The sequence below is a fragment of the Sphaerodactylus townsendi genome, unplaced genomic scaffold (assembly GCF_021028975.2).
Source record: "Sphaerodactylus townsendi isolate TG3544 unplaced genomic scaffold, MPM_Stown_v2.3 scaffold_22, whole genome shotgun sequence".
Classification (NCBI taxonomy): domain Eukaryota; kingdom Metazoa; phylum Chordata; class Lepidosauria; order Squamata; family Sphaerodactylidae; genus Sphaerodactylus; species Sphaerodactylus townsendi.
The window spans coordinates 1,222,136-1,241,064 of record NW_025950385.1 but is presented as its reverse complement, the minus strand read 5'-3'; the positions used below and the strand labels follow the sequence as shown (position 1 = coordinate 1,241,064).

The following is an 18,929-nucleotide window of genomic DNA, read 5'->3' as shown; positions in this document are numbered from 1 at the left end:
CTTTGTAAAGCTGCTGTGTGCTCTAAGCCTCTGGCCCAGGGGTCTGCAACCTGTGGCTCTCCAGATGTTCATGGACTATAATTCCCATCAACCCCTGCCAGCATGGTCAATTGGGGGAATTGTAGTCCATGAACATCTGGAGAGCCACAGTCCATGTAGTCCATGAACATCTGATGGGAATTGTAGTCCATGAACATCTGGAGAGCCGCAGTCCATGTAGTCCATGAACATCTGATGGGAATTGTAGTCCATGAACATCTGGAGAGCCGCAGTCCATGTAGTCCATGAACATCTGATGGGAATTGTAGTCCATGAACATCTGGAGAGCCGCAGTCCATATAGTCCATGAATATCTGATGGGAATTGCAGTCCATGAACATCTGGAGAGCCACAGTCCATGTAGTCCATGCACATCTGATGGGAATTGTAGTCCATGAACATCTGGAGAGCCACAGTCCATGTAGTCCATGCACATCTGATGGGAATTGTAGTCCATGAACATCTGGAGAGCCACAGTCCATGTAGTCCATGAACATCTGATGGGAATTGTAGTCCATGAACATCTGGAGAGCCACAGTCCATGTAGTCCATGCACATCTGATGGGAATTGTAGTCCATGAACATCTGGAGAGCCACAGTCCATGTAGTCCATGCACATCTGATGGGAATTGTAGTCCATGAACATCTGGAGAGCCACAGTCCATGAACATCTGATGGGAATTGTAGTCCATGAACATCTGGAGAGCCGCAGTCCATGTAGTCCATGAACATCTGGTGGAAATTGTAGTCCATGAACATCTGGAGAGCCACAGTCCATGTAGTCCATGAACATCTGATGGGAATTGTAGTCCATGAACATCTGGAGAGCCGCAGTCCATGTAGTCCATGAACATCTGGTGGAAATTGTAGTCCATGAACATCTGGAGAGCCGCAGTCCATGTAGTCCATGAACATCTGATGGGAATTGTAGTCCATGAACATCCGGGGAGCCATAGGTTGCAGACCCCTGTTCTGGCCTCTCGCTTGCTCCAGCCAAATGTGTGCAAACTTGAAGAGCCAGAAACACTAACTGTGTCTCCTTTTCCCTTTAGAGTGTGTGCAGCCCAGTCCCCATGCTCACAGTAAAGGACACAATAGACAGAGTCATTGAGTTTGTCCCCACCAAGACGCCCTACGATCCCCGCTGGATGCTTGCTGGACGCCCTCACCCAAGTATGTACCTTTCCTTTGGTTTATGAGTTAATGGTTATCTTCTTGAAAATCAAAGGCTCATTCCGCATGGGCCAAAAACAGCGGTGTTCTTTAAAAAAAGAAGTTATATAGCTCAATATTTGTTCACTGTCCTGAAAACATCGTTATGTGACGTATTGTGTTATTTACATTGAGACCTTTGTTGGTGTAATATTTGCTTACCTTGAGCGCAATGCTCTATCTACTGTGCATATGCTATTAAATAATAATATTTTGCATTTATACAGTACACTGAGGGAGCTTCAAATGCATTACGTTTGCTGTAATTACAAGAACCCTTTGTGGAATGTTAATATTATTACCCCCATTTTCCGGGTGAAGAGCGGAGTCTAAAGCCCTTTCCGGACAGTAAATGTAAAGCGGGTTGCAGGCGGGATAAAGGAACCCATCGTAGCCCCGGGCCGTTTGTAGGGCTGGGTGTCCCGTGGTCAGCAAGCACATTGGCCGGGTCGTGCCCCTTCGCACGGAAGCAGCACTTTCCCCCTCTACTCACCTCCCTCCACTGCATAGCTACGAAGTCTGGCAGGCGTGGACCTCCCCAGCTGTGCTGCCACCCCTGTGCCCTCTGTAGCTACGCAGCAGAGAGGCAGGGACTGGGGAAAAGGGAAGCGCGGCCAAATAACATGCTTCCTGTGGCTGCTCGGCTGCAGCTGCAATATACGTTTTAAAAAAAGAATTGCAGATGGTGCGATTCTTGAAAAACCCGGGTGGGGAGGAAAATGTGGAGTGGACTGTGCTGCCACCCCTGTGCCCTCTGTAGCTACGCAGCAGAGCGGCAGGGACTGGGGAAAAGGGAAGCGCGGCCAAATAACATGCTTCCTGTGGCTGCTCGGCTGCAGCTGCAATATACGTTTTAAAAAAAGAATTGCAGATAGTGCGATTCTTGAAAAACCCGGGTGGGGAGGAAAATGTGGAGCGGACTGTGCTGCCACCCCTGTGCCCTCTGTAGCTACACAGCAGAGAGGCAGGGACTGGGGATAAGGGAAGCACGCCCAAATAACATGCTTCCTGTGGCAGCCGTTTGCTCGGCTGCAGCTGCAATATACATTAAAAAAAAGAATTGCAGATAGTGCAATTCTTGAAAACCCGGGTGGGGAGGAAAATGTGGAGCGGACTCACGTTAGGAGCGGGATCTGTCCTCCAACATGGGTTTTATACCATGGTTAGCCTACGTTTATTGGCTCTTGTGGAAGCGGCCTAAGAAAGGCTCACAGGCCATCTAGCAAGTCCACAGCAGAGGTGGGATTTGCACTAAGATCGTCCTAATTTAAAGCTCTCAGTCCCTTGGCTGCTACACCAGAGGGGGAATGAGACTGACGGTAAATATAGATTTTCTGGCAACTTTTGGGGGGCTAATATTTCTCTCCCCCGGCCAGCCATTCTCCCATTGTCTCACCAGTAATTCATCTGGCTTGTCTTGAGCGTGTAGGTTCCAAATTGAGTGACTTCATTTTTTAATTTAGTGGAAGGCGTTAAGGGGAAGCAGATGATTCTCCGCGATAAGTTAAAGGAGAGATCTCGTAGGTGAAAAGTTAAAGCCGTTTATTAGGCGAGATAGCGCTGCGATATTCTTCAAACTGACGCTCGACACGAGGCCCGGAATCGAAACAATCAGCTCTCGACTCGGCGATGAAGAGATAATTTTGAAATGGATGGTCACATTTTACAGCGGGGGGCCAAGGAGGCAAGGAACATTAGAACAGAGTAATTTCAAGTTTGGGCTTGATAAAACGCTTTCCATCCCGTCGGAGTCAGCAGAGGTTGACTTGCTCGGATCTCCACTTTTAATTGCTTTTGCACTTGGCTTTGCCGAGCCAGAAGTGCTTATTCAAAATTATAGCATTGCAAAAGAGGCTGCCACCAAAGCAAATTGTTTTTTCTTCCCCCCCGTGCTTTCTTTTCTGGATAGAGAGCTGGCATAACGCAAGAAGGGGAGCTCGGCTGTTTCCCTGCGACTTCCCTCGTTCTGCCCTGTAGGGTAGCTTGGTCTGCGGGAGAGTAACTGGCCCAGGTCACATAGTAAACTTCAATGGCAGAGTAGGGGTTTGACTCCAGGCCTCCCAGATCCTTGTCTGGTAGTCTATTCTTATACCATATTGGAGTTATTTGGTTAGAAGAAGAAGAAGAAGAAGAGTTTGGATTTATATCCCCCCTTTCTCTCCTGCAGGAGACTACAAAAGGCCGTAGCAAATATCCATGCAGGGAGATTCAAAGGCTCCAGCCAGCAATGGGGCCGTGCCTCCTGATACAACATTTGACCTGTTTTATTAATAGGCTTTTTGGTTTTTGGTTTTCACGCATATCGATAAGGCAACGATGGTGGAGCACTGGTTATTGAGAACCAAACCTGTCTTGGGACACATTCATTTTTTAATATTATTTTTTATTATTTATATTTATATACCGCCCTCCCCGAAGGCTCAGGGCGGTGTCCATCAACACTAAAACAATTAAAACATCAAATACATAATTTACAATAAAATAATATATAAAATACTAAAACTACAGATGGCTTCAGCCCCTCCTTCCCCCTTTATGTACCCACGGAAGGCCAGATGTTCTTATGGCGGGGTTGGCATCATCCCGGCTGGCCAAACGCCTGGCGGAATAGGTCCGTTTTACAGGCCCTGCGGAAACTCTGTAAGTCCCGCAGGGCCCTGATCTCACCTGGAAGCCTGTTCCACCAGGTAGGGGCCAGAGCCGTAAAAGCCCTGGCCCTTGTAGAGGCCAGCCGGATTGCCTTGGGGCCAGGGATCACCAGTAGGTCCGCCTCCGACGAGCGGAGGGGCCTAGAAGGGTGGTATAGGGAGAGACGGTCCCTCAGATCAGCAGGGCCAAGGCCGCGAATGGCTTTGAAGGTCAATGCCAAAACTTTAAACATGATCCAGTACTCTATTGGCAGCCAGTGCAGTTGGTATAGGACTGGCGTAATCCGGTCCCTAGCTGTTGGTGGAGACCTGCACATTTACCCTCCTAGTTCTTTAAAAGTTCTTCAGGTGCTCTCATTAACTTGCCAGGCAAAGACCATTTCTTATTCCATTAAATGTTTGGCTGATTGATTTATCCCCCCCCCCCCCCCCCGGGCCAATGGCTTTTGTGTTGAGAGTGTGCGTTTTGCAATTTTAGTTTGTACCACCAAGTTATTTTAAACAGAAGTTTGAATTCATTGTTCCTACTTATTTATTTATTTGCTTCGTTTCTACTGGCCTTTCTCCCACATTGGGGACCCAAAGCGTCGTGCATCGTTCTCCTTTCCTCCATTTTCTCATCACGACAACCCTGTAGGGTAGCTTGGTGTAGTCGACCCACGCGGTCAGCGTAAGAACGAGACGAGACGCGGAGATAACATCTGGTGGAGATCGCCAGCAGCGGGAGACCGGAGGTCCGTGTTCCTAGCGAGTCTCCCGCTGCTGGTTCCTGGCACCTTTTATTGTTATCCTATTGGGGGCGTGTAGGAGGGAGGACCGGGGGGAGTTCCGGGAGAGCGGGAGGTCGGGAGATCATCATGTGATGCATGATCTCATCTGGCTCCGTGCGGAGAGGAGCGTACGCGTCTGAGCCTAATCCTCACCTGGGGGCAAGACCATTGTCCCTGCGCCCGGTGATTGAGCCAGACAGTTCATGACCCGTGACTCATGGGGGGATGAGGAGTGGGGGTGCGATGCGACCGGCAAGGCTGCAGGTCCGTTGGCGTCCCAACGTTCTACTACGGCACTGCTGGGTCGGCAGTGCACTACTACAGCTTGGTCTGCGGGAGAGTAACTAGCCCAGGTCACATAGTAAACTTCAATGGCAGAGTAGGGGTTTGACTCCCAGTTATTTGGTTAGCTTTTATTTGGAAAAAGAAATCAGATTTAAAAATAATTGGGTTAAATAAAAATCCTGGATTCTCTTTCTTGGCCATGCTGGAGTGTGACTGTGACCAGTGTTAAGAACCAGTGCATGCTTGTGTTCATCCGTCCGTCCGTCCGTCCGTCCATCCGCCCGCCCGCCTGCCTGCCTGCCTGCCTGCCAAAGCAAGGGTGGAGGGGGCACTCTGATAATCTGAATCCCCCAGATAAGCCTCCACAACTCAAGCGGCAGAGCTGGGAATCAAACCCGGTTCCTCCAGATCAGAATGCACCTGCTCTTAGCCACTATGCCACTAACATGTCTTTAATGACCAAGGCTGCCTTTTGACAAATGTTTGCGCTGAAAGGAAGAAAAACCCGCCCTCGTGGAGTTATTTATTTAAAAGTGGGCAAATTCCCTTTTGCTCCCTGAATCCCATCATTTAACAATAAATTATGCCTTCTGCTGATAAATGGCTCTCTTTATGTAGACGAGCAAATTAAAGAGGCTGTTATGGCTGAGGGCGGACAGACGTTTCTTAATAAGCATCTCTTCATGCAATTTGTTTGAAGCTTAGTGTCGAATCTAGGACGGGCCTTTTGTGTGTGTGTGTGTGCTCGCGCTCGCGCGCACATGAGAAACAGAGAGATAGAGAAGGAGATAGTGAGAAAGTTGCAGCTCTGTGTTTGTGTATGTGAGAAAGATGTGGTCCATACAAGACGCCAGATACAAACACAACCTCCTAACATCTTGTAAATAGAGTAATCTCACCAAGCCTCCCGATTTATGGCTACCAATCTTGATCCACTTTGAACTGAGGTTGCAAATGCCTTAACAGACCAGGTGCTCAGGAGCAGCAGCAGCAGAAGGCCATTGCTTTCACATCCTGCATGTGAGCTCCCAAAGGCACCTGGTGGGCCACTGCGAGTAGCAGAGAGCTGGACTAGATGGACTCTGGTCTGATCTAGCAGGCTCTTTCTTATGTTCTTAAGGCCATTGCTTTCACATCCTGCCTGTGATCTCCCAAAGGCACCTGGTGGGCCACTGCGAGTAGCAGAGTGCTGGACTAGATGGACTCTGGTCTGATCCAGCTGGCTTGTTCTTATGTTCTTATGTTCTTAATCCTGCTAAAGCTGATCGTCTGACCCACTCTGGCGTGCTGGAGCACGGAAGTTTGTTTCCCTGCTGTTGCAGCCATTGACAAAAGTAGAAATGATGGAGCACTAACCAAAACTATCTTGGATAAGAACATAAGAACGAGCCTGCTGGATCAGACCACAGTCCATCTAGTCCAGCACTCTGCTACTCGCAGTGGCCTTTGGGAGCTCACATGCAGGATGTGAAAGCAATGGCCTTCTGCTGCTGCTGCTGCTCCTGAGCACCTGGTCTGCTAAGGCATTTGCCATCTCAGATCAAGGAGGATCAAGATTGGGAGCCATAGATCGACTTCTCCTCCATAAATCTGTCCAAGCCCCTTTTAAAGCTATCTAGGTTAGTGGCCATCACCACCTCCTGTGGCAGCATATTCCAAACACCAATCACACATTTTATAATCCTAATTCCTATTCACAATAGGAATTTACAATCCTAATTCTTGCCCCCAGCATTTTCAATGTACGCCCCCTGGTTTTAGTATTGTGAGAAAAATTTCTCTCTGTTGACATTTTCTACCCCATGCATAATTTTATAGACTTCAATCAGATCCCCCCTCAGACGTCTCCTCTCCAAATGGAAGAGTCCCAAATGCTGCAGCCTCTCCTCATAAGGAAGGTGCTCCAATCCCTCAGTCATCCTCATAAATTTCCCCACTCAAGAACCTGCAGTTAAATTTCAATGTGTATGAATTCAATTCTTCTCTCTTACCGTCTTCTGTCTTGTATGGACAAAAGGTGGGCTAAACCTAACTGTTGGTTTCCCACCGTGTACAAATACAGGCTTCGCCAAAGCTAGTTTTCCGTATACTAACATGAATTCTAAGACAGAACAAAACCCGAACTAATGTTCCCACTTTGCATAGTGAACACAAAGTCCAGTTAAGCAGCAGTGGCGTAGGAGGTTAAGAGGCTCATGTATCTAATCTGGAGGAACTGGGTTTGATTCCCAGCTCTGCCGCCTGAGCTGTGGAGGCTTATCTGGGGAATTCAGATTAGCCTGTGCACTCCCACACACGCCAGCTGGGTGACCTTGGGCTAGTCACAGCTTCTCGGAGCTCTCTCAGCCCCACCCACCTCACAGGGTGTTTGTTGTGAGGGGGGAAGGGCAAGGACATTATAAGCCCCTTTGAGTCTCCTGCGGGAGAGAAAGGGGGGATATAAATCCAAACTCTTCTTCTTCTTCTAGATTTCCTTCGACCTAACATTTATTTCCTGTATCTCTTCTTCTTCTTCTTCTTCTTCTTCTTCTTCTTCTTCTTCTTCTTCTTCTTCTTCTTCTTCTTCTTCTTCTTCTTCTTCTTCTTCTTCTTCTTCTTCTTCTTCTTCTTCTTCTTCTTCTTCTTCTTCTTCTTCTTCTTCTTCTTCTTCTTCTTCTTCTTCTTCTTCTTCTTCTTCTTCTTCTTCTTCTTCTTCTTCTTCTTCTTCTTCTTCTTCTTCTTCACCACATATGATCACTCCTGTGTTCAGGTAACAAGAAGCCTTCTTCAGAGACCATTCTTTTATCCCTCCACAAGAAGGAAGGGGGAGGGGCCAGATATGTATGACCGCCCGGACTCGTGCACATTTTTATTTCAGTTGCTGTTAAATTGGATGTCAGACTGCAGCCGCCGGCCTCTCTAAATGCTTTGGCCGTTTCCAGAACAGCACAGAGCCTTGTGGTGACTGACGGTGGAAAGAGCCGTCAAGTCACGGTTGGCTTGTGGCAACCCCAGGACTGTGGTGTTTCCAAGACAAGACACAAACCGAGGTCTTTTGCCTTTTGTCTGCCTCTGTTTAGCAACCCTGGATTATTTGGAGATCTCCCATCCAAATGCTAACCAAGGCTTACCCTGCTTAGCTTCCAAGATTTGACAAGACCGTTCTAGCCTGGGTCTGGACAGGGCACCTCATAGTGCAGAGGTCTGCAACCTGCGGCTCTCCAGATGTCCATGGACTACTGTTGGCCATGCTGGCAGGGGCTGATGGGAATTGTAGTCCATGAACATCTGGAGAGCCGCAGGTTGCAGACCCCTGTCATAGTGTAACGAATTTGATTGTGGTCACTGTTTTGCACACGCACACAAGGGCAGAAAGACTGGAGCAGGGGTGGAGCGAGGCGGAACTGCACCCGGGGCACACGTGTGCACCATGCCCCTGCTACACCATGCCCCTGCCCGGGGCATCGCGCCCCCCCCCTTTGGCGCTATGCCACTGGGTTGGAGACTTACTATAGGACCGTGGTGGCGAACCTTTCGCACTCCAGATGTTATGGACTACAATTCCCATCAGCCCCTGTCCAATTGGCCATGCTGGCAGGGGCTGATGGGAATTGTAGTCCATAATATCTGGAGTGCCAAAGGTTCGCCATCACTGCTATAGGACAAGAACAACAAGATGGTGTATGTCGGTAAAGACTTACTATAGAATGCACCCAGATGGTCAAATGTTCTCAGCGATGCACGTCTTCCATTAGACTGTGAAGCTCTAATGGAAGGTTAAGAGCTCGTGGAGGTTAAGAGCTCGTAGGAGGTTAAGAGCTCGTGTATCTAATCGGGAGGAACCGGGTTTGATTCCCAGCTCTGCCGCCTGAGCTGTGGAGGCTTCTCTGGGGAATTCAGATTCGCCTGTACACTCCCACACATGCCAGCTGGGTGACCTTGGGCTAGTCACAGTTCTTCTGAGCTCTCTCAGCCCCACCCACCTCACAGGGTGTTTGTTGTGAGGGGGGAAGGGCAAGGATATTGTTAGCCCCTTTGAGTCTCCTGCAGGAGAGAAAGGGGGGATATAAATCCAAACTCTTCTTCTTCAATGAAAAGATCAAGTTCAGGTTGGGCACAGCCCCGTCCAAGTCAGTGAAGACTACTCCAAACTGGTGTTGGGTTTTAGCGAAGTCAGTGGAGCAGTGTGACTGAGCCTTTGGTAGTGGAGAGACCTGCCATCAAGTTGCAGCTGACTTAGGGACAAGTCAAGAGCAAACAGAAGGGGTTTCCAGGCCTGGCCTATTTTTCCCGTCAAGTACCAGTTAGGCTTAGCTTCTGAGATCTGACGAGAGCCGGCTAACCTGAGCCATCCAAGTCAGGGTGGCGAAGCCCACAAAAAAGAACTGTTACCCACTGGCCTTGCCCACTGGCCTTGCCCAAATAATTTTGCCTCTCCTGACATTTCCTGTTTCCTTTTTCCCCGCCTAGGTCAAAAAGGCCAGTGGCAAAGCGGTTTCTTTGACTACGGCTCTTTTCTGGAAATCATGCAACCCTGGGCGCAGACAGTCGTGGTTGGCAGAGCCAGGTGAGTCTTGATAACAAGCAGTGACACAAAAACGCATCTATCACCTTGCTGGAACACTCTCCCTGTAACGTATGTTGGCAGTGTTATCCCTGCAGGAGCAAAGGGGAGCAGAGGGCTTAATCCATGATGGGCACAGGGTCCAAACTGAAGAATTCCTGCCTTGTAGCTCAGTTTTGCTGCTGTGCTGCAAAAGCAGCAGAAACACACACCAGTCTTGGAGGTCAGAGGATGAGATAACTGCATTCTCAGGTGCACAAGCAAAAGAATACAAGCCAACCATATGCCAAGCAGGATTAAGAACATAAGAACATAAGAACAAGCCAGCTGGATCAAACCAGAGTCCATCTAGTCCAGCACTATGCTACTCGCAGTGGCCCACCAGGTGCCATTGGGAGCTCACATGCAGGATGTGAAAGCAAGGGCCTTCTGCGGCTGTTGCTCCCGAGCAGAGCACCTGGTCTGTTAAGGCATTTGCAATCTCAGATCAAAGAGGATCAAGATTGGTAGCCATAAATCGACTTCTCCTCCATAAATCTGTCCAATCCCTTTTTAAAGCTATCCAGGTTAGTGCCCATCACCACCTCCTGTGGCAGCATATTCCAAACACCAATCACACGTTGCGTGAAGAAGTGTTTCCTTTGATTAGTCCTAATTCTTCCCCCCAGCATTTTCAATGAATGCCCCCTGGTTCTAGTATTGTGAGAAAGAGAGAGAAATTTCTCTCTGCATCTTCTGGCTCCAAGTCACATAATTGTGCTCATTCAGCCTCTCAAACAGCAACCCGGACATTGTGGAAGCCATGGCAATAGCTGAGTCACACAGCACGCAGTACACTCACTGTTACTCATGAGTAGCACGTTGGAGCTGGGCCCATAACCAGTTGGAGCTGGGCCCATAACCACACGGTGCTGGCATTTTCTGGGAAACATAGCAAGACTTCAGGGCAGGCCTTGGCAATGGTGCCTCTGAGTATTTGCAGAGTGCAGCTGTCCTCCTCAAAAGAGACTGACCAGTTTGTCCTCCCGGTCCTTGAGGCTGAGTATAGAGCAGTGATGGCGAACCTGTGGCACTCCAGATGTTCATGGACTGCCAGGGGCTGGTGGGAATTGTAGTTCATGAACATCTAGAGTGCCATAGGTTCACCACCACGGGTATAGAGACTGTGGTTTTAAATTCCTGAAAGCTGATGGGGTGGATAGGATTCGGAACTGAATCTGATTCAGAACTTCTAGATCCTTTTTGCTTTTGTTCTGTGATCTGTTCAGGAGTTCCTTGAACCATGGTTTTCCTGACCTGATACATACACCCAGTGGTGGGATCCAAAAATTTTAGTAACAGGTTCCCTCTCCAGCCCCGCTCAGCAAAGGGGGCAGAGGCGTGCCTAGGCAAACCTGAGCCCTGGGCAAAACTTGAGTTGGATGCCCCCCCCCCGTGGGTAGCCACCCCACCATGACCCCCCAATTTTTTTTTGCACCAGGTCATTTCTAAATCATCATCACATTATAGAAAAGGCCCCAACTCACAAATCTGAGCACAGCAATGGTGAAACACACAGGTTCTTTGATAGAGACTGGTGAGATAAAAAGCACCCGGTTCCTCCAGATTAGAGTACACCTACTCTTAACCACTATGCCACTGCTGCTGAGAGAGGAAAGGAAGGAATTTGTAAGCTGCTTCTAGGTGGTCTTCAAAGGGAACTTCCACTTCTCCCAGGTAAAACACATAGCAGAAATGTAAGTGAAGTTCCCCTCCCTCCGCCTCCACAAGAGGACGGCATGTTCATTCATGAATATGGAAGGAAGTACAGGGATATCACAGAACTTGGGAACCAGCGGCAGCAAGCCTTTATTGGCATAGACAACAGTACAACAATAGTAAAAAACTGATTAAAAAAACATATACAGTACAGGAAATAAATGTTAAGTGGAGGGAAAACGACTGGCATTTAGTAATTTCCAGGAGAAAGTCTGCCACTATCATACAGAGAGAAGGATCAGGATTGTCCAGCAAGTAGTGTAATCTAAATAAATCGGGGAGATCAGGTAAATGTAAAGGAGTAAGATTCACATACTTGGATCTGATTTCCTTGAATCTGAGACAGTGAAGTAATTGGTGGGCCGGAGATTCAACTGAGCCATCATTACACGGGCACAATCTATTAGCCTTTTCTTGCTTGTTAAATCTGCCATGCAACAAGGCAGAAGGCATAACATTAAACCTGGCAAGCATTATGGCTCTCCTTTGAGCAGGGTTTATTTAACAATACAGGTAGTGTGCCAAGTGGCCCTGTTCAAATGGGAGAGAAAATGTTGTAAGTAAAAGTACGTTTTCTTGGCTGCGGTCATTAGGGTAGAGAACTCTCTATTCAATAGTTGACCTTTTAATTTTCTATAGGCTTATGAATGGGACAAAGGGCAAAATTAAATTCAATGACAGTCCAATAGAAGCCATTTTTTCTTCGATTATGGAAAACCGGGGTTGGAATGGGTGTCAGAGAGCAGACGGTGGACCAGGGAATTACAGTCCGAGAGAAAATGGATTCGCAGCCAGAATCTAAAAGCCCTCAGCCAAGCGGCTGATTCCAAGGAGTTTTGACCAGACAAAGGGCTGCATAGGGCACGCAATTTGGGAGTCCAGTTATCTTATGAAGAAAATTGGATTGAAGAGAATTCAAGGAGTGGTTAATAGCTTGAATCCAAATTGGGACTCAGTAAAGCAATCTCGAGGCGACTTTGGCATTGAAAAATTTGAGGGCAGGAGGGATAAAGGAATGGCCACAGCTGTAGAAGAAATGTAGTAATGCTGACATACTGTTAGATATAGCTAAGAGAGCTGTCTTCCTATGGGTTGCCCATGAAAGGTTATAGGAGAATGAGAGGCCGAGGTGGTTATAGCATTTAACCTGTTGAATTTGGGTGCTATTCATTGCCCATGTGAGCTTCTTAAAGCGCCTAGAGAAGACCCAAACCTTGGTTTTCTCATAATTAATTGTCAGTCTGTTGGATTCACAGTAATCCACACAGCGCTTTATTAAGCGTCTGAGGCCAACTCTGGATCGAGAGAGAAGGACAGCGTCGTCTGCATAGAGCAGAATTGATACATGGGATGTACAACTGAGGAACCAGAGAGATTTTATTTCTTGGTCATGCTGGGTTGAGCCAGAACATTGGAGGAATCTGGCAGGATGCCAGCCCTTGCATTGTAGTGGTCAGTGTTAGACTAAGACCTGGGAGATGTAAGTTGAAATCCCTATTCTGTCTTGATGTACTGTTGGAAAACATGGAAACTGGATTAGCTACCTCCAGAAAAACACTTGCCCAAAACAGGGAAGTACAACAAACTGATTTATAGCATGAATGACAAGTCTAAACGCATTAATAGTATTATAAATACATTCTTACACATGAATAGAATAGCACTGGAATCAAGTTCATTCATAAATCCCTCGCCTTTCGTTTTCCTCTCTTGATGTACTGTTGACCTTGGGTAGTCCTTGGGTAGTCCTCTCACTCAGCTTAACCTACCTCGCAGGATTATTGTGGGAACAAAACAAAGGAAGGGAGATCTCCTTTAGTTCCTTGGAGGAATGGCAAAGTGGAACTGTGGTAGACGTGTCTCTGGAATTGATAGGTTTGTCTTTTCTACAGATTGCTGGCAATTACTTACGTTAGCGTCCCCCTTTTTTTATCATTGCCTTCCAAAGCAGGTTGTCAGTCAACAGAGACAGTCCCTATCACCCTAGTCAAGTTTTTAATCTGAAAAGACAAGAAATCAAAGGGGAGAAAGGAAGGAAATTGTTTGGAAATTAGAAGTTGTATACAGTTCTGTACAATTTTTATACAAGCAAGCTGATCTCCCTTAACAGCAGTCTTGCTTGGATGGGAACACTAGAGCTATCCAATGACTGTTATTCTTCTGGCCAATAACAGAGGCTAGGGTGTTCTTCCCCTTTCTTCTTCTGCAATTGTCTCAGGACAATTGGCAGTTCTGATGGAAGGGGTGATAAACCACAAACAGAACTGATTTGTTTCGACCATGGTGGCACTCTAGGAAAAAGACACACACGTGCGGGCAGACTCTTTTGGGATTGCTGCGGCAGCTGCCGCCAAAACTCATCTTTTTGTATGTATGTATGTTTGGAATGTACGTGCCATTGACCATAAATTGTCTCTCTTTTATTACACCTTGTCGGGGGACGCACCATAAAACAAGATGTAGCATCTTCCTGGGCTGCCCCTGACAAAAAATTTATACAAAGTCTAATGGAAAACAGAAGTTGCTGGCCAGGGCCGGTTTTTCTCTCTCCATCCTCCCACCATACACGTTTCTAAGTTCAATAAATAACAGTAATACGTGGGATAAAGATGTCCTTTTATGAGCTCACATGAGCTCTGGCACGGAGGATAGCTGTTGCCACTTAAGGTGGAATTGGCGGGGAAATCTTTCCCAGCTGGATTCTTTGAGTGTAGTGGTGGAGGGGGGAGCCCCTCGCAAACTTTGTAGCGCTCGTCGGCAATCTTGTTCGGGCTCCGCAAAGAGATCTGGGAGATTTTGCTTTGCGGTCACGTGTGGAGGTGGCAGCTGGTGACCTGAGACACCATTTCAAAAAGGCAGTGATTTCACTTATTGGTGCGAGAAATGATTTCAGAGTATTTTTTAAAATTCCTATATTGGAAAGAGAACATGGAATTCTGTTTTTATACATACGGCAACAGCAGCAAGAATATGCACAAAAATGGAAAACTCCAGCTAGTCCTACATTTGAAGACCCAAACTTCCATTGACAAAGAGGCATCCAGGAGCACACAGATTTCTGACTGTTGACTCAGCTGTCAGCTGCACGCAGTCCAAGATTGGCAACCGACACTCCCCAATCAAACCCCTCCAACCCAGCCACATGACCTTGTATTTGCCAGATTCAGCTTCAAATGACTCTCTTTCATCCATTCCATTCCAGCCCCAAAACGATATATCCTTGTCTGGCGCCTTTCCCAGTTGGAAACCATTCTGTTTCTCCATATTCTGTCATAGAAGAAGAAGAAGAGTTTGGATTTATATCCCCCCTTTCTCTCCTGCAAGGAGACTCAAAGGGGCTTACAAACTCCTTTCCCTTCCTCTCTCACAACAAACACCCTGTGAGGTGGGTGGGGCTGGGAGAGCTCCGAGAAGCTGTGACTAGCCCAAGGTCACCCAGCTGGCATGTGTGGGAGCGCACAGGCTAGCCTGAATTCCCCAGATAAGCCTCCACAGCTCAGGCGGCAGAGCGGGGAATCAAACCCGGTTCCTCCAGATTAGATACATGAACTCTTAACCTCCTACGCCACTGCTGCTCATAATAGTAGCCTCTTGTCCAGAGTGTAGATTGTGCATTAAAACAGTCAGATGTGCATCACATCAATTTCTGAGTTTGTTTGCTCAGAGTTGTTCCCCAGTCTTCTCTGGAACCACCTCAGCCTCCTCTTGGGAGTCACCAGGACAGTAGACTGAATTAAATGAACCACTCTGTACCTTTTGGTTCATAAACCAACACAAGTGTCTTTGTAGAGCACAGGTGTCAAACTCGCAGCCCTCCAGATGTTCATGAACTACAATTCCCATCAGCCCTTGCCAGCATAGCCAATGCTGACGTTGGGAGGGACTGATGGGAATTGTAGTTCATGAACATCTGGAGGGCCTACCCCCCCCCCCGCCCACCCACCCCCCCCCAGCCCCATTTCCCCCCCCGCCCCCCCCAAAACCCCACACCCCCCCCCCCCCCCCCCCCCTCCCCCCCCCCCCCCCCAAACCCCCCAACCCCCCCCCCCCCCCCCCCCCCCCCCCCCCCACCCCCCCCCCCCCCCCCCCCCCCCCCCCCACCCCCCCCCCCCCCCACCCCCCCCCCCCCCCACCCCCCCCCCCCCCAAACCCCCCTCCCCCCCAACCCCCCCCACACCCAAACCATACCCCCACCCCCCCCCACCCCCCCCCCCCCTCCCCCCCCCCCCCCCCCCCCCCCCCCCCCCCCCACCCCCCCCCCCCCCCCCCCCCCCCCCCCCCCACCCCCCCCCCCCCCACCAATTGGCCATGCTGGCAGGGGCTGATGGGAATTGTAGTCCATAACATCTGGAGTGCCAAAGGTTCGCAACCACGGATATAAATTGTCTCATCTGCATTAAAACAGTTGAGACCCAGTGTGGTGCGGTGGACTCTAATCTGGAGAACTGGGTTTGATTCCCCACTCCTTGGCAGGAGCGGTGGACTCTAATCTGGTGAACCGGGTTTGTTTCCCCACTCCTCCTCCACATGGATGACCTGGGGCCAGTTACAGTTCTCTCCGAACTCTCTCAGCCCCACCTACCTCACAAGATGTCTCTGGTGGGGAGAGGAAGGGCCAGGAGTTTGTAAGCTGCTTTGAGATTCCTTAAAGGCAGAGAAAAGCCGGGTATAAATCCAAACCCTTCTTCTTAAGAGCAGCGGTGGCGCAGTGGTTAAGAGCAGGTGCACTCTAATCTGGAGGAACTGGGTTTGATTCCCAGCTCTGCCGCTTGAGCTGTGGAGGCTTATCTGGGGAATTCAGATTAGCCTGTACACTCCCACACACGCCAGCTGGGTGACCTTGGGCTAGTCACAGCTTTTCGGAGCTCTCTCAGCCCCACCTACCTCGCAGGGTGTTTGTTGTGAGGGGGGAAGGGCAAGGAGATTGTCAGCCCCTTTGAGTCTCCTGCAGGAGAGAAAGGGGGGATATAAATCCAAACTACTCCTCCTCCTCCTCTTCTTCTTAAGAACAGAAGAACCTAAGAACGAGCCTGCTGGATCAGACCAGAGTCCATCTAGTCCAGCACTCTGCTACTCGCAGTGGCCCACCAGGTGCCTTTGGGAGCTCACATGCAGGATGTGAAAGCAACGGCCTTCTGCTGCTGCTGCTCCCGGGCACCTGGTCTGCTAAGGCATTTGCAATCTGAGATCAAGGAGGATCAAGATTGGTAGCCATAAATCGACTTCTCCTCCATAAATCTGTCCAAGCCCCTTTTAAAGCTATCCAGGTTAGCGGCCATCACCACCTCCTGTGGCAGCATATTCCAAACACCAATCACACGTTGCGTGAAGTGTTTCCTTTTATTAGTCCTAATTCTTCCCCCCAGCATTTTCAATGGTTGCCCCCTGGTTCTAGTATTGTGAGAAAGAGAGAAAAATTTCTCTCTGTCAACATTTTCTACCCCATGCATAATTTTATAGACTTCAATCATATCCCCCCTCAGACGTCTCCTCTCCAAACTAAAGAGTCCCAAACGCTGCAGCCTCTCCTCATAAGGAAGGTGCTCCAATCCTTCAATCATCCTCGTTTCCCTTCTCTGCACTTTTTCTATCTCTTCGATATCCTTTTTGATATTCTTCGATATTCTTCTTCTTCTTCTGTTCTCCTTTGGAACAGATCATCCAGCAGGCTGGCCAGGTGTGGTTCCCTGATTCTGCCTTCAAGACGGCTCAAGCCATCAAGGACTTCAACCGAGAAGGGCTTCCCCTCATGGTCTTTGCAAACTGGAGGGGCTTCTCTGGAGGCATGAAAGGTGATTATTCCAAAACCAAAGTTACCTTAAAAATGGAGGGATGGACAATTAAAACCCAACTGGAGGCTGCGTGTGCACAGGGTGGTGGGAACAGTGGCATAGCGCCATGGGGACAGGGGGGCGCACGATGCACCGGGCGCATGCCTATGTGGGGGTGTGGCGGGGGCATTCTGGGGCATGGCAGGGGCACGGGGCGCACGCGTGCCCTGGGCACAGTTTTCCCTCGCTCCGGCCCTGGGTGGGAATGATAGGCAAAGCCCTGCTAGGCATTGTGGATGGTTTGATGGAAAATGCTAAGCTAATATCACTATATTTAAGCAAGCCTTTATTGGCATAGACAACAGTACAACAATAATAAAAACGGATTAAAAAGCATATACAAAACAGGAAATAAATGTTAGGTCGAAGGAAATCTACTGGCGTTCAGTAATTTCCAGGAGAAAGTCTGCCACTATCACACAGAGAGAAGGATCGGGGTTGTCCAACAAGTAGTGTAATCTAATTAAATCGGGGAGATGGGGTAAATGTAAAGGAGTAAGATTCACATACTTGGATCTGATTTCCTTGAATCTGAGACAGTGCAGTAATTGGTGGGCCAGCGATTCAACTGAGCTGTTGTTACATGGGCACAATCTTTTAGCCTTTTCTTGCTTATTAAATCTGCCATGCAACAAGGCAGAAGGCATAACATTAAACCTGGCGAGCATTATGGCTCTCCTTTGAACGGGGTTTATAAAGCAATACAGGTAGCTAATATCACTAGAAAACCAATAGATTCAGCTTACAGAACAAAAGTCCAGTGGCACCTTAAAGACTAATAACATTTGAATGTTGAAATAAATATGATTAGTCTGTTGCAGAAAATGTTTTTAAAAGACCAGTGGCACGTTAAATATCAACATGCCCTGTTCCTTTGCCAACATCTAGCAAGGCAGACATGGCTGATAACAAATGAAGAAACCCAGCTGGATCCAGCCAGCTTTTTCACTCAGTCTCACTCAATTCCAGTGGTGGGATCCAAAAATTTTAGTAACAGGTTCCCATGGTGGTGGGATTCAAACTGTGGCGTAGGGCCAATGGGACTGGGCGGGGCATTCCTGGGCGGGGCTGTGGCAAGGATGCAGCCGCTGTGCCGGTCCTTGGGCGGGAGACGAATGCACGCAGGCGCAGGCTGCCACGCACACCGGTGCACCTCCTGCTAGACTGCTTCCAGTTCTGCGCGCTACTACTGAGAGGAGGGGCGTAACTAAGGCCAAAATCACGTGGCAAAATCACCCATTAGTAACCCCCTCTTGGCACACACAAATAATGAGTAACCTACTCTTGGGAACCTGTGAGAACCTGCTGGATCCCACCTCTGAAAGAAGTCAGAATGTAGTTGTAATAGAAGGGAAGGAGTTGATGGGCTCACTGCTGCCTGTGAGAGATTGAAGGGAACTGTAGTCCATGAATGTCTGGAGCATCATAGGTTGGCCACTCCTAATCTAGGAGATCTTTCAGGAGAGAGTTTGGCAAGCGGGCGTCCACCAAAAAAGCCCCCCTTCTGTCATCAGGATGGTGGCTACCAAAGAAAAATGCTGGGCCCCAGCCAGAGGTGGGATCCAGCAGGTTCTCACCAGTTCACGAGAGTGGGTTACTAATTATTTGTGTGTGCTGAGAGTGGGTTACTAATTGGGTCCACTTTCCCATCTCCATGCCCTCGCCTCCCTGAGAGGCATCCTGCCTTTGAACGTGAAGGATCCATATAGTAATTGTGACTAATAATGTAACTCCCTGAACTGGGTTAATCCCTTTCAGGTACTGCAATTCATTGATTCTCAGCCTTTCGTACCTTTTATCTCACCAGTCTCTATCAAAGAACCTGTGTGTTTCACCATTGCTG

The 18,929-nt window shown here is 48.6% G+C and overlaps 1 protein-coding gene across 1 annotated transcript in view; it reads left to right on the top strand.

Annotated features, from left to right (window-relative positions):
- ACACA (acetyl-CoA carboxylase alpha) overlaps positions 1-18,929 on the top strand; it is a 246,860-nt gene that overhangs the window by 183,362 nt on the left and 44,569 nt on the right. Inside the window, 4 exon segments of the mRNA XM_048482780.1 lie at positions 1,092-1,212; positions 9,404-9,500; positions 13,148-13,166; positions 16,912-17,047. Coding sequence (XP_048338737.1) covers positions 1,092-1,212; positions 9,404-9,500; positions 13,148-13,166; positions 16,912-17,047 — 373 coding nt within the window.